Raw genomic sequence first — 14,411 nt, 5'->3', positions numbered from 1 at the left:
TTCATCTTGACATAGATCAAGCTGCATCATGATTGTAAGAAAACGTATCAGCTGGATGTACAAGGCCAGTGTGAATTGGAAACCATTTCTCTACATTATTGGGAATCAACCCAAACCAAGGTCTGGGTGGATCACCAATTGCTGCTGACTGAGTTTCAAGTGAACTCAAACCAGCCTGGCTCCTGTTAGACCAGCAGCATTCTTCCTGAGCGCATTGCAGCCAACATAGTTCAAGCTGTCAGTAGGTAAAGCCTCCAAAAATGACAGCTAGATATACAAGTTCTACACATAATCAGTGGAAATAAAAAAATATATATATATTCCTCATAAATTTTTGGTTGTGTCATATAATCATCATGTAAATCATAATGTTTTTTGTCTGAATGACTTCAAGGAACACTCAACATTTTGGGAAATTAACTTATTCGCTCTCTCCCCCAGAGTTAGATAAGATAGTATCGGACAGTACTTATGATACATGTTTTTCAAATGCAAAATATGTTTTTGTCATGTGTATTTTATTGGGTTGACGAAAATGGAAAATGTATCAAAATACTTCATAGGTTTTTTAAGAATATGGCCAATTCATTAATCATTTTAATGTATCTGCGTTGCAAGTTTAGCCTTCCTTAAAGTATGCTCATGGAATGTACATGGCTTCCACAATCCCATCAAACACAAGGAGATTTATCTTTTTGTGTTATCTTAAAAGAAAGAGAGATAGCTCTACTGCAGACTCAGCTTATAGCCTCATACAGGTCTTAAAGCTGTTACACTGTTACGTTAGAATTAACTTTCTTCTTTGATCGAGACATGTAGTCAGACTCATGTCAGTATACACCCCACATGATAGCCCCCCACCACCCTACATAAAGGCATAAGGCCTCAATTAATAAACAAATATCAGGCCTACATTATCAAGAATATGATTTATAAACAGATACACTGCCTAATGCCTATAAAACTGTTATGGGGTCATTTGCAATAAATCATGTGGTTTTCCATATTAATGTTCATGTGTTTGGGGGTGGGGGGGGGGTGGCATCATATGCTGGAGTCCAGTTGAATCAGCCTGTTTTGCAAACAATACAAATTAACAAAGAAAAAAAGAGTTTTTAACTCATCACCTGCATGACCCCCTGAGGGGTCTGCCTCTGCCATGGGTCCGGGTCTGCCTATTCACAGCAGCAGTGGATTCACACCTACGTACATCCCACATGTATAGATATCTCCACACTTCTGCTCAGTTTACAGCTTAGTTTAATGCAACATGCAAACAGCACTAAATTTGTGGGATAGTCAGCAGTACAGGGGTGTGTTAGGGATGGTCAGCAGTACAGGGGTGTGTTAGGGACGGTCAGAAGTACAGGGGTGTGTTAGGGACGGTCAGCAGTACAGGGGTGTGTTAGGGATGTCATTGGTCAGCAGTACTTTGTAAAACGGAGTACGACTGCATCTGGAGCTGAACACCAGATGGAGATGGATTTCACGAGGCTTGTGGTTGCTTTCCATTTTCATTTCATTTTATGAGGGTATTATGGTGGAGTCCTTTTGCACCTGCGGAGATGGACTGTACCACAAGAGGGCGTAACAGCACCATCACTCACACATTTACTTTGCTATACATGAGAAATAACCTTCACACAATTTAAATGAAATAGCCTCATCTTGTTTCAGCCACTGCATATACCTCTAGTTCAGTTAAGCTGTTTATTACTTTTTTAGCTGTTTGTTCTTTAAGTGCTTATTATGCCTTATGGTTTGTATAATATTGTTTTATTTCCATTAGGCTGTTGATTAATTTACCATTATTGTTTATTATTGATATTCTCCTTAATGTAGTCTTACCATGTTATTGTTTTTATATTATTGATTGAATGGACATTATTGTTTATTATTGTTTTTTTCCCCTCTTTTTCATTGTTTATTTTATTAGGCTATTGATTGAATTGACATTGTTGTTTATTATAGTTTGACCAACATTCTTATCTGTTAATTTTTAAATATTATATTGTTTTTGTGTGTGTCGCTTTGGACAAAGGTGTCTGCCAAATCCCATAACCATAACCATATTAAATCCTTCATTTTTGTGCAGCCCAACAGCAACAGGGGCAAACTCAGTGGTGATTCAAAAATGATTTTTATAGGGTGGCCAGGTTTGTGAAAAGTAAAACAACATGTATTAAAGCTTTAAATTCAATATCAAATTATGCATTATTAAGAACCTAACTGTTTATGTAAAGACTAATTGACATATGAAGTAGCAAATAACTTGAGTTTTTCTAAAACATCTGAAGCACATAACTTAGTAGATGCAATGTAAGAAATAACATATTTTCAAGTAGAATTCATGGGTTTCATCAGGTCCCTTTCCACAGGTGTATAAAATCAAGCACCTTAATTATCAATGCAGACTGCATGGTGCGATTAATACACCTGTGGAAAGGGACCTGATGAAACCCATGAATAGGCTAGTCATAGATATGCATGGATAGAACTACTTCATTACAATGGAATTGATTCTTGAGCCCAGTGACAAAGGACATAGCATACGTATCCAGAAAAGCCTCAAATCAATGGAAAACGCTTGTTTTGGCTAAGAAAACAATTGCACTTGAAGACGTTTCATGCTGACAAGCCCAACTATCACATCTCTGGTGGAGTGGCACTTGTGGTGGCCAACTGGATTCTAGGGGTGCCCTGTGCCACCCATCTGGCTCTGCCTATAGGCCCAGTTAAATTATTAATTAATGTAACGTACAGCACTTTATTTACAACTTAATTTTATTTACTATCAGGCTAAACCCCTTTGTTTTACAGTGAGGTCTGAATGGGATTTGGCAATATGGGGAAATCCTTGAGGGATTTCACTTTATTTCTCATCTACATTTCACACAAGTGGTAAAGGCATTGATTGTGCATTGATGAGTGCTTTATGATCTTCATAACCCCTTACTAAGGAATATGGTTGTGGTAAATTAAGACATTTGCTATATTGATGCAGCTGGTATTGATGCGTATCTATCTATCTATCTATCTATGTATTTGTGATAACTACTTCCATATAAACGTTATTAGGCTAAACTAACTTCTTGTCCGTTGTAGCCTGCGCTGTTCCTGCACAATCCTGGCTCTGTAGCCTGGGACTCAAGTGGCGCGAACGAGCCACAATTACAGCAAAACTTCGCCCCCACCTGCTTGACTTTTCCTGCGTGCAGACAGCAGCAGAAGGCACGTGGTGTTCGTCATCACCATAACAGCAGCTTGGAGCGCATAGCTGCATTTGTACGCTGATTGCCCTGAACCAGAGCGGTAGAAGAGGACATCATTGGAGGGAGGAGCTCCCGATTTTCTTAAATCAGCTCAGAAGTTGGAAAACAGTGGACAAAAGAGTAACTGTGGGGTCATGGTCTGGAGCGACATGGAATTTCAAGTCCTTCTGCTGATTTTGTTCCTCTGTTTGACTTCAGAAAGATGTGAGGGCAAAGTAAACCACAAACCATCAACATGCGGATATCCTCCATCGCAGTGGTGCCGAAGTTTGGAAATAGCTGTTGAGTGTGGGGTGAGCTGAATTTAACGAAACCCTCTGCGTTTCTCAGACGTAAAAACGCTTGTCTAATGTATAATTTATTTCCCACCCTTACCCTTGTCTTGGAATTTGGTAATCTAATCTGCAGACAGCTGATTGCCTTTAATATATAATTTGATGGGTTGTTTGTTTATTTTGTGGTGGGATAGGATAGATAGCGGTCTACTACAGGCTTATCCCTAGCCTAATGGCAGTGTGTGATGGTTCCCTCCTTCAAATGGAGAGATAGCAAGGTTGAATGGATGATTTTTGGCCAGATCCTTCCCTCTCCTCTTTTATTTCCTGTGTATTAACCTATGTTGGCTTTCGTGTTTGTTTGGATGAATACCCCCCCTTGTGTGCTCCTTCATCATAGCGTCATGCTTTTGAGATTGGGAGCTGCAGGTTCCTAATTTGCAACAGGCATGTGATGTCCTCAGCTGGGGAACATCAGGGGAAACTTGTTAGGAGAGCAGACTCGTATCCTCTGTGCCCTCCTCTTGGAGACTGTCTTGTGTTCCAATTAGTATACTTCTGTACTTCCTGTAGAATGATCTGATATTAAACTAGATGTACCGCATAGAGGTACAAAATATGACCGCCGCTCAGTCCTGCACATCCATCCCGCGAAAATAAATCATATTAATGAATTTGTCTCCATCTTCTACTCCATCCCCCACTCTTGAAACTTTTGTGTATGCTTGTTTGGAATGTGTGTTTGCACACATTCCGCACACAAAGTAGCCTACTGGCGCTGCAAAGGTGAATAGATTTGTTTCTGGGCCAAAAAATCTGTAGCATTGTTATAAAACCTTTAAAATCTCTAAACAATCACAAGTAGGGCAGTTCATCACAGTCCATCCATTGCAACTGGATTGATGAAAGGTACACCTGTAGGCTACATTGTATTTGGGAAAAGCAGAAGGTAGCAGCATAATGTATTTATTTATTTATTATTAAACAAAACGATCCCTGTCAGTTCCATGCAGTTTTCAACAGCTATCAAGAAGAGAGGTCATGTCATGGATTTTTGTGAATGTTTCTTCTTACATATGCATAAGTTTAGTCATCTAGTTCAAATGATATTCAGCTTTATTGTCAATGCACAAATTAAATACCAGTAGTCTAAAACAAAATGCCGTTTTACCCAGTGGTGCAAATAACTGACATGTCCAAAAGGGCCTTCATGAAATGCGTTGCGAGACTGTTCATACACATTTTAACGGGCAAAGTTGAAGAGCTACTGTCCGTTATTGTTTGTGCAAATAATATGCTGATTCATGTTCCCTTGCATTTTGCAACTATGAGGTCCATGGTTAAGCTCAATCTTTTGACGCAATCTTTTGATTTTCACCCAGCCTAGTCCATGGTAGGCGCCCGATAGAAATATTGTTTAATTTTGCGATTGAGATATCCACGCACTGGCGCCCCCCCTGCGACGTGTTCGCCCCCTGGTTTTAGAGCTATTCTAAATGCAAAAATGCATAGAGGGAGAAAAACCGTGACTGTTAACAAACTATATGCTATATAAGGTTGGCCCTATGCTAGGCCTATTACACAACACAAATTGTCACTAGGCTATGCTGGCGACCCAAATAAAATCTCCTTTGGAACCAATGGCTTACACCTTACAGTATCAAGCTGCCACCTCTTGGCGAAAAGTTAAGTTTTGCATATCAGTAGTAATAGGCTACATTTCACGTAGCTGTGTGTGAATCACGGAAAGGGCGAATGAAGTGGACACTTCTAAATGGAACCCAAACCACTGTACAGGAGCTCAAGGTCTGTGGCTAAAGCAGCCATAATGAAAGCGTTATCATTGTTTGGATACTTCACACACACGTGTTTTTTAATCGCATAGACTACAACTACCAAGCTGGAATCAAAGCACATCGACTCCCCTCTCACACCCTAAACAGCACTTCGAACAAACAAAAAGCGCCTCAGTCTCACGGAATAGCCATAGGCAAAACTGTATCTGACCGGTGTAACGTTGGTACTAAATCATCCATCGCAAAGAATGATTTTTGTAGCACGTGCAACAAATATGTGTAGGTACAGCCCTGCCCTGAATACATCTCAACGTGCGCTCTAAAACATCTGGTTTAAATGGAGATGTAGATCATCACGGGTGCGTTAATAAATCTACATTGCGGCGAGTTGACACAAATTATTCACTTTGACGAATTTATGTAGTTTCAGTTACTTTACTTTGAGCCATGCTCTTCCTTACTTGAATCGCCTTTGAAAATAGAGGATTGAAGTAGCCTATATGGGTGTTTGGGAATGAACGTTGACTCAGATGCTTTTTGAGACCTTGAGCAGATATGTCCCAGCCCGGTGTTTAGGATGCATCATAGACAGGTTATCTTTCAGGTAGCCTATATATTTTCCATTAAAAAACCATCACATAGCGAACGTGTTGTGGCTAACTCACTTAGCTCCTGTTAGTAGCCTACAGTAGGTTATGGTCATAAGCAAATGAGATGACAGTCGAAAGATACAATTAGTGCTGTTATCGATTTGCTTGGTAGCCTATAAACGCATTTATGGTTTTCTACAAATACATCAATAATCAAATTGGCCTCCATCACTCAACCATGCTAACGGTAACATTATTTTACCTACATTCTGCTATTGATAGGATTAACGTAGCCTACCTGCAGTAAAAAACAAGCATGTCCGATAAACATTCTCAGATTTATTTAGCCTTCAAGAGGAAATGGGAATTACATGTCATGCAGAAATCATCCTACCCTTAGATGTTCTCTGCGGTAAACTACTGTAGCCTACAGTCTTGTCCTTGTAGGAAGCGTAGTGTCTTCCCAACCCACTTTAGATTAACTTCCAACAAAATTACGTTTCACTGCAACGATGCGCCATCTAGTGGACAAACGACTACTTATCGCCATTACTGGAAATGCAGCCATGATGATGATGATGATGAATATTTATTTTGGCTTTCTTTTAATCCTACTGAATTTGTAATTATGTATCGGCCATTCTAATACCGATAGTATGTGGGTGCCTGTGTGTGTGTGTGTGTGTGCATATGTATATGTGTGCACCACCATCTACAGGCCAATGAGTGTACAGTCACTAAATGTACACATAACTTAATTTTTTAGACCCCCCCATTGATGAAATTCTACGAAACTTGGCATACCCCCAGAGAATGTCAGGTTAATCATACACATAAAATTTGGTGCAGTCCTGAACGTCTTTACTGAAGAGAGGGGCGATTAAAGCAGAATGATATTGCATTTTCATTTTTTACCGGGGGGGGGGGGGGGGGGGGGGGGGGGTGCAAATCACAAATGAGTGATTATGGGCTAGGTTGATGTGGGCCCTTGAGACCAACATACCATAAAAATTTCTTCATCCTCAGTGCCACGGTTCAGGTAGTGGCCCAGCGCGGAGGGGGAGTGACCCCCGGGGACCAAACGAAATGTTTGCGTAAAAGTCTAGTGGGGCTACATACCCACCAAATTGTTGGGTATGTAGGTGTTTCGGTGTTTCGGGTATCGTTGACCAAAATTTCAGGAAGTAGATTGTAGACTGGGGGGAAAGAAAAAAAAAAAAAAACTTTGACAATCCCTAGCTTGTCTAGCGGCGGTCATAATAATTCACAGAGTCATCCACAATATTTTGCTTTATTGCAGAATTGTCAAATTAGAGGTTAGAACACATTAGAGCTTCAGTAATCAACCTGTCGGCCAGGCACGGCGCCAGGATTCCAGTTTTGGATAGGCCAGACCAATTGTGGGTGGGCCTTAAAAAAAACTTTATCAAATCAATGTTTACCCTAATAAAAATGACTGACTAATATACTGTTATATTATTTGTGCTTACATAATAGAGATTTGAATAGCTTGATGCTCTTTAAATAGTTTGTTGCATTGTAAAAAGGACGGACGTACCTATCCTCGATCACTGTCCTTGGTTCTGACCAAATAAGAGCGCTTTGGAATCTCCATTACGCACCATACCTGCTGCCTGTGCTTTAGCGCATCTCTCGAATAGACCTAAGGCCTATAGGCTGTAAAAGTGGGAATCTAATATTTCCCCCAAACATAGTTTAGTTCTGCTTGTATAACATGAAGTCGAATATTTCATTTGTTTTAGGTTTTCAACAATACAGATCAATCACACTGCCCGATAGTTTCAATCAATATGCAGGGCAGTTGAAAACATTCGGGGCTTAGCCCATAGAGTCTAAACGGTTTTCATAATTCCCATTTTGCCTGACTTGCTGCTCACTTTTCATAAATGAATCCACTGACTCAAGCCTCATTTGCACCACATTTATTAAATATTATGGACACTAACATTTTGACAATTATGACATTTAGCTATCTTGACATTTTCTGTTTGCTAGAAACGAACTATATAGCCACCTAGCAGAGTGGCTTTTAAATAGCAATATGCATTATATGGTTTGTTATGCTTAGCTTAGGGAGAAGGGAACATTGAAGACTCACTAATTCGAACTAGGCAAAGCAGGCCACCACTGTTTGGCCAGCTCGAGACTGTAGGCTAGAGGCTGATAACAAACCTGAACTTGTAGACTAGTCTAAATGACGAGAACAGGATAACTCCACCACCACCTTGTTATTGATGACTTCATGATTTCCTTGTAACGTAGGCCTATACCAAATATTAAATGCAAACAATGACATGCCCAACCTCGCGCGCGCACGTAGCCTACGTTCCAAATTATGTGTTCTGGAAGGTAACGTTCATGTTAAATCTGCTGCATGAAGAAGAGTGAGTTCACCCGTGTCCGCTTGTATGTTAAATACGTCCATCTCACCTCAAAGTTTCAATGCGCGATCGGAATAATGGTTTCATATTTGTTAGTCAACTGTACAAAATACATTCGGGGCTGAAGCCCTGGCAAAATCAGCTGGCTACTAGGCCTACCCCTCGGGCACAGAACTTGTTCATTGACAACGTCATCTGTCATGTAAAACATGCTCCAAGAGAGCTCATAAAGATCAATCACACCCATTAGGCCCTTTAATGCAAATCGGATCAACGATCACAATATCAACAAGCTGCATTGCAAAAAAAAACATTTTCAGAAGCCATTATTAAGCCATAGAGATGTGCTAGGTGTTATGGATCTCAGCTATCCTTCATCTCCTGGTTGCAGCGATACAACGAGACCGTTTGTGCACGTTTAAGGTACCCAAACAACGACTATATTAAACGTTTTTTTTTTTTTTTTAAGAAAAGTTTTGGGTGGGCCTGTTGAAAAGTGGGTAGGCCTCACGGCTGTCGGCTACCGGTGTATTGATACTCAGGCCCTAAAACTCATCAGTAGACTTTAACACCTACAATGTATACACAACTAGTGCCATTACAATACCTAGTGTGAGTGCACAAGTGCACCTGCAGTCATATTAGGTATTCTAAGTACAGAAGTATGTGAATTGGAACAGTCTCTGCCTTTGACCCTGATCGCTCCCGTAAGATTAGACACGGGGGCCCTGATTTGTTTGGCGTGCAAAGTGTGTCAGCAAGCAGAGTTCACTCTCATGAAATACAGCTATCAAGTGGCATGTGGGAACATTGAGCTGACTTCTCAATGTTTGCGCTTCAATGTCTTGCCCATGGTGTTAAACTAACACATAGTGTGTTGCCTATAGTGTTAAACTAACACATAGATTCTGTCTAGATATTAAATTAATGTTTGAAAACACTGCACTTTGCCCATCAGTCAAATTGGGGCCTGTGATGAACCACACCTCCTGAGCTAAAATGGAAGTGTTTCACTCCTCTTTATCTTCACCGTCTCTGGGATCTAACCAATGTGTGCCAATAAGGAGGCTCTGCATGTTGAATTTAATGGGCCACAACAAAATGGCAGTTGTAAAGGATCATCCAGTATGAGATTCAACACTCACACGTTAATCATGGTGGTGGTGGTGGTGATGATGGTGATAGTGGTGATGTTGTAGATGATTATGATTGGGGGTGGTGGTGATGTTGTAGATGATTATGATTGGGGGGGGGTGGTGGTGATGTTGTAGATCATTATGATGGGCGGGGGGGGGGTGATGTTGTAGATGATCATGATTGGGGATGGTGATATTGTAGATTACAATGGGGGGTGGGGTGACTATGATGGGGATGGTGGTGATGTAGATGATTATGATGGTGGTGATGTAGATTATTATGATGGTGGTGATGTAGATGATTATGATGGGGGGGGGGGGTGATGGGGGTGATGTTGTAGATGATTATTATGATTGATTGAGTGGTGTTGGTGCAGATGATCATGTGATGAGCGCTGTCTGCGGCAGGTTCAGAAGCAGTGTCTGGAGCTGAATGCCACGCGGCCCAACTCTGCAGCGCCCCCAGTGGAGGTGACCCTGTACTACGAGAGCCTGTGCCCTGGCTGCAGGGCCTTCATCACTCAACAGCTCTACCCCACCTGGACACTTCTCAAGGACATCATGAGGGTCAACCTGGTGCCCTACGGCAACGCCCAGGTACTGCGGGGCAGAGGTAGCGGGCGGTGGCAGCATTGTGTTCTCATTCAGTGGGTTTGCCCTCCTAAATGTTTATAACAAACACCCTCAAAACTTTAGCAATAGTATAGTTTCAACTGGGTGGGTCTTCCTGATCAATATAAATGTCATGAATAAAAGATGGCACTCACAGTTATTTAATCTTTTGAATCGCGCTGTGGACGTTTTGGGCTTTCTGAATGTTTCCCGGTTGTCTCCGCAGGAGATGCAGAACACGGTCATCTGCCAGCATGGGGAGCCAGAGTGTCATGCCAACCTGATTGAGGTGAGACTTGGCTGACGGTGGTGTTTTTGAGTAACATCATTTGTGTACTGTTTTGTTAATCCCTTTCCATAGTGTTTGTTTTGAATATTCCAGCGAAATGCCAATATCTCCAATTCTATAACAAATAATTCTGCCTCTGGTTTGTGTCACAATGACTTTGTTTTGTTTGTTTGTTTGTTTGTTTTGTTGTCCTGGCCAGGCGTGTATCCTGCACATGGCCAGCCATGATGCTTTCCATGTCATCAACTGCATGGAGGCCGCCTCCTCGGTCCTGCCTGCTGCCCAGCCTGTGAGTGCCATATGACAGGACTGGACTAGGGTCTGTGGGGTGCCATCACTGGACTAGACTATGAGGAACGATCTGACTAGACTAGGGCCTATGAGGACCAATCTAACTGGACTAGACTAGGGCCTATGAGGACCGATCTAACTGGACTAGACTAGGTCCTATGAGGTGCCATCTGGACTAGACTAGGGTCTATGAGGAACGATCTAACTGGACTAGACTAGGGTCTATGAGGTGCCATCTGGACTAGACTAGGGTCTATGAGGAACGATCTAACTGGACTAGACTAGGGCCTATGAGGACCAATCTAACTGGACTAGAGTGGGGCCTAGTGGAGTAGGGCCTGTGGTCATCTGACTACACTGATCTCTCTCTCTCCCTCTCCCTCCAGTGCTTGCAGCTGTTTGAACCATCCGTCAGGTGGGAGTCCATCTCTGCATGCGTCAGGGGTCCCCTTGGACACAGTCTGATCCACGAGAACGCTGCCAAGACCCGGGCGCTGAATCCGGCACACACACACGTGCCCTGGGTCACCTTCAACGGGGTAAGAGATCCACACAAGACCGTATCTGGTCCAGGGAGCACCTGGTTTGTTATTGCACATTCGCCTACATCTGGGATGGCTTCAAATCTGCAACCGGTCAAAGCATGATTTGTATTGGGAGCTGTCTGGTTATTAATATAATACATCCTTCTTATGTCTGACGTAGAGCTTAGATCGGGCCCAAAAAATCAAGCCCGACCCTACCCGAGCCCGTGCACATTGTGCCCGAGCCCGACCCGGCCCGACATGTTAACTGTAATTATGAGCCCGATTTAAACCCGACATTTTTTAAATACGTGGGCCATTATAACTGACGTTCTCAACTACAATTCCGAGCTGTTTGAGCTACAGAAATCCGTTTAGAGGACATTGAGAGGACAAAAGAGGACATTGAAGGCTGGCTATCATTATTTCTGCCATGGCAAGCCTGCTTCATGTTAATCTTAAAGTATTTTTGCTGTCATAGGAACATCGTGCGCACTTAATGCACGCAACAAAGCATACCTGACAAATGCATACCTCCGACTTTTCTCCAAACTTCCTCGAAGTTATTTCTCCTGTTTTCATTTTTTTTCTTTACATCTTTAAGCTTCACGTTGCACTTAAGCTACACAATAAAGCACAGCAGGCCCGGTGTGATGTGTGCGAGTGGAGAAGCTGCGCATGACACGTGTTGCGCAGATTAAATTACTATAGACATAACTCTGAGCCTAACTTGTATAACTTTGTATACTTGTTACTTAGGCCTACTTTGATAAATATAAAATATTTCTGAGTCTGACTATGGCATAGCTTTAGCTCCCCACCCAAGTAGGCTAATGATTAGAAAAAAAGAAAAAAAGCAAGCTTGATCAAGGACCCGGCCCGGCCCGGCCCGAGGATAGTGGCTGGAAATATCGGCCCGACCCGGCCGTCGGGTCGGGTCAAGTTCGGGCTCGGGCAGAGAATCTAAACTCTAGTCTGACGAATAAGGAATCGCCACTCTTTTGTATACAGTGACAACACCCCTGAGTCTTTACTTCAGAGCCTAACATTCCCGTGCTCAAACACACATGACTGACCTTCACGCAATGCCTTCTGCTTACGTGGTGACCTTTCAACACTGTTGTAATGCAAACCATAACACATTATATGACAACTAAGAGGGAATGTTGGGAGTTACTGGACAACAAGAAAAAACTCAATGCTATTGTTACACTATACCAGTGTCCATTTTACAAGTTTGTTTCATTGGATTGTCTTTTTAGGTGTACACAAATGAATGGGAAGACCAGGCCATGTCCTCTCTCTTTCATCTGGTCTGCAGTTTATACAAAGTAGGTTTTGAGTTTTTGCATACAGAAAGTCTAAACGGTAGTGGAAAAGCCACCTGTTTTTAACGTGTGTGTGTGTGTGTGTGTGTGTGTGTGTGTGTGTGTTTCAGGGAGGGAAGCCTCCTGCTTGTACAGGAGCCCTGCAGAAACTGGACAGAAGCTTTTGCTGACGGTATATATCTGGACATGATGTGCCTTTCATATACTACTTTTACAATAAACATCTCTTAGGACCATCCTTTGGGCTGTTGAGCATTTATAACCTCTCAAGATGACTGTCGTATATAAAACGATGAGTTCAGTTTCCTGTGAGAAACTCGCAGGAAGTAGTTATTTATAGAGTGATGCATACATTTACTTGAAATAAGAAGTCAAATAAAAAAGCCATTTTTATTTGACCTTGACCTTATCTACATAATCATGATTTTGTTCAAAGTTTACACAGTTTAACACATGGCAAGCGGCTGTACAATTATTTCTCTTTTATGTTAAATAAATCCCAAATACATCACCAACATTTTTTACAAATTTGTTTTGAATGCTGGGCTGTTTGTTATGATGTTGTTTGTTATGGCTTGTGCCATAAAAAGACATTTGTGCTGTTTTTAAGTCACTAGTCAGGAACTATAACCTAAGGAAGGAGCCAGTTCTGGATGCATTATTGTAACAGATGGGCTAGGTTATTGGTAAAGTAGTTGAATAGCACGCTACACATGTGCACACACATACAGTACATGGACATGCACATAAACACACATACGGACACACCCTCACACACATACACCCACACATACAAACACACCTACATACACAAACACACACACAAAAACACACACAAAAAAACTAACTGACATGCAGGCACACACACACTTAATAAACACACACATAAGCACACATATACACAAAAACAAGCACACACTCTGCACACACTCAATTAAAAACAAAAAAAGACCAAAGTAGGAAATTAACACAATTTGACAAACGTGACTTATTTTTGTGGAAAAAATGTGCTGGACTGGGCGGCGGTCATATTTTGTACCGCTCTGCGGTACATCTAGTTTTATAAACTGTTGATGTGAATGTTTATTGATGCATTGGAAGTTGCTTTGGACAAATACATCTTCTAAATACAACATAAACTTGTCTTTGCCATGTAAAATATTGCTGTGCAAAGCAGGGATGGACACCCCCCCCCCCCCCCCCCATTGCTGGTGGATTCAGATGTAATAGACAAATTTAGATTTATTTGGTGATTCATTTGCAGACAGTAGTCACTGCTAAATTAAAAACAGCTGCTGGAATTCATTTCTGTGTGGGCCTGAGTTATAATATATGACACAATGTACTACATTTTCATTGTGTGAAATTGTGCACCAGTCTGCACAGCGACAGCAAAGAGAGACGTGCTGGCTGCACGCGCATATCACATGCACACGAATACGCAAAGGGGGGGGGGGGGGGGTGGGACTTTTATGATATTGTGCACAGGGGGCCATATTTGTTTAATCCGTCCCTGGAGAAGGTGCAGAGACCACATATCAGAAGGGAATGCAGAAGAATGGCTATGAGTTCAATCACATGATCGGATGATGAACTAACTAATTATGTCAGACGTGTGGGGGTGTGTGTGTGTGTGTGTAGGAGTGCTGCTGACACAAAACTCAAAGGTGCCTTTCCTGGAAACATTGTTGAGAAACCATCAATTGATCTTTTTCAAACTGTACTCCCATTCCCACTCCTCTTAAATACCTATGAAATGACGTTTTATAGTCAAACTATAGGACCCCCTTTGCAGGAAATATAAACTTGATCAAAACAGTTCTTGCAGATCTTTCTTTCGATTTTTATCAGTTAAGTTTTGATCGAGCACCTGTAAACTAATTTTGGATGTGCATA

The 14,411-nt window shown here is 41.8% G+C and overlaps 1 protein-coding gene across 1 annotated transcript; it reads left to right on the top strand.

Annotated features, from left to right (window-relative positions):
• The first annotated feature begins 3,305 nt into the window (after positions 1-3,305).
• ifi30b (IFI30 lysosomal thiol reductase b) lies at positions 3,306-12,973 on the top strand. Its single transcript, XM_076277703.1, has 7 exons — positions 3,306-3,565; positions 9,880-10,068; positions 10,310-10,372; positions 10,572-10,661; positions 11,050-11,202; positions 12,450-12,518; positions 12,626-12,973. Exons 1-7 carry the CDS (start codon positions 3,407-3,409, stop codon positions 12,683-12,685), a joined length of 783 nt encoding a protein of 260 aa, XP_076133818.1. The 5' UTR covers positions 3,306-3,406; the 3' UTR covers positions 12,686-12,973.
• The last annotated feature ends 1,438 nt before the right edge of the window (positions 12,974-14,411 follow it).

Source organism: Alosa pseudoharengus, unplaced genomic scaffold, assembly GCF_046254945.1.
Source record: "Alosa pseudoharengus isolate Yale_2024_CS ecotype anadromous, Long Island Sound unplaced genomic scaffold, YU_APseudo_1.1 YU_APseudo_1.1_scf_11, whole genome shotgun sequence".
Taxonomy (NCBI): Eukaryota; Metazoa; Chordata; class Actinopteri; order Clupeiformes; family Clupeidae; genus Alosa; species Alosa pseudoharengus.
Note: the sequence above shows the minus strand (reverse complement) of the source record. Positions and strands in the feature narration are given on the sequence as shown.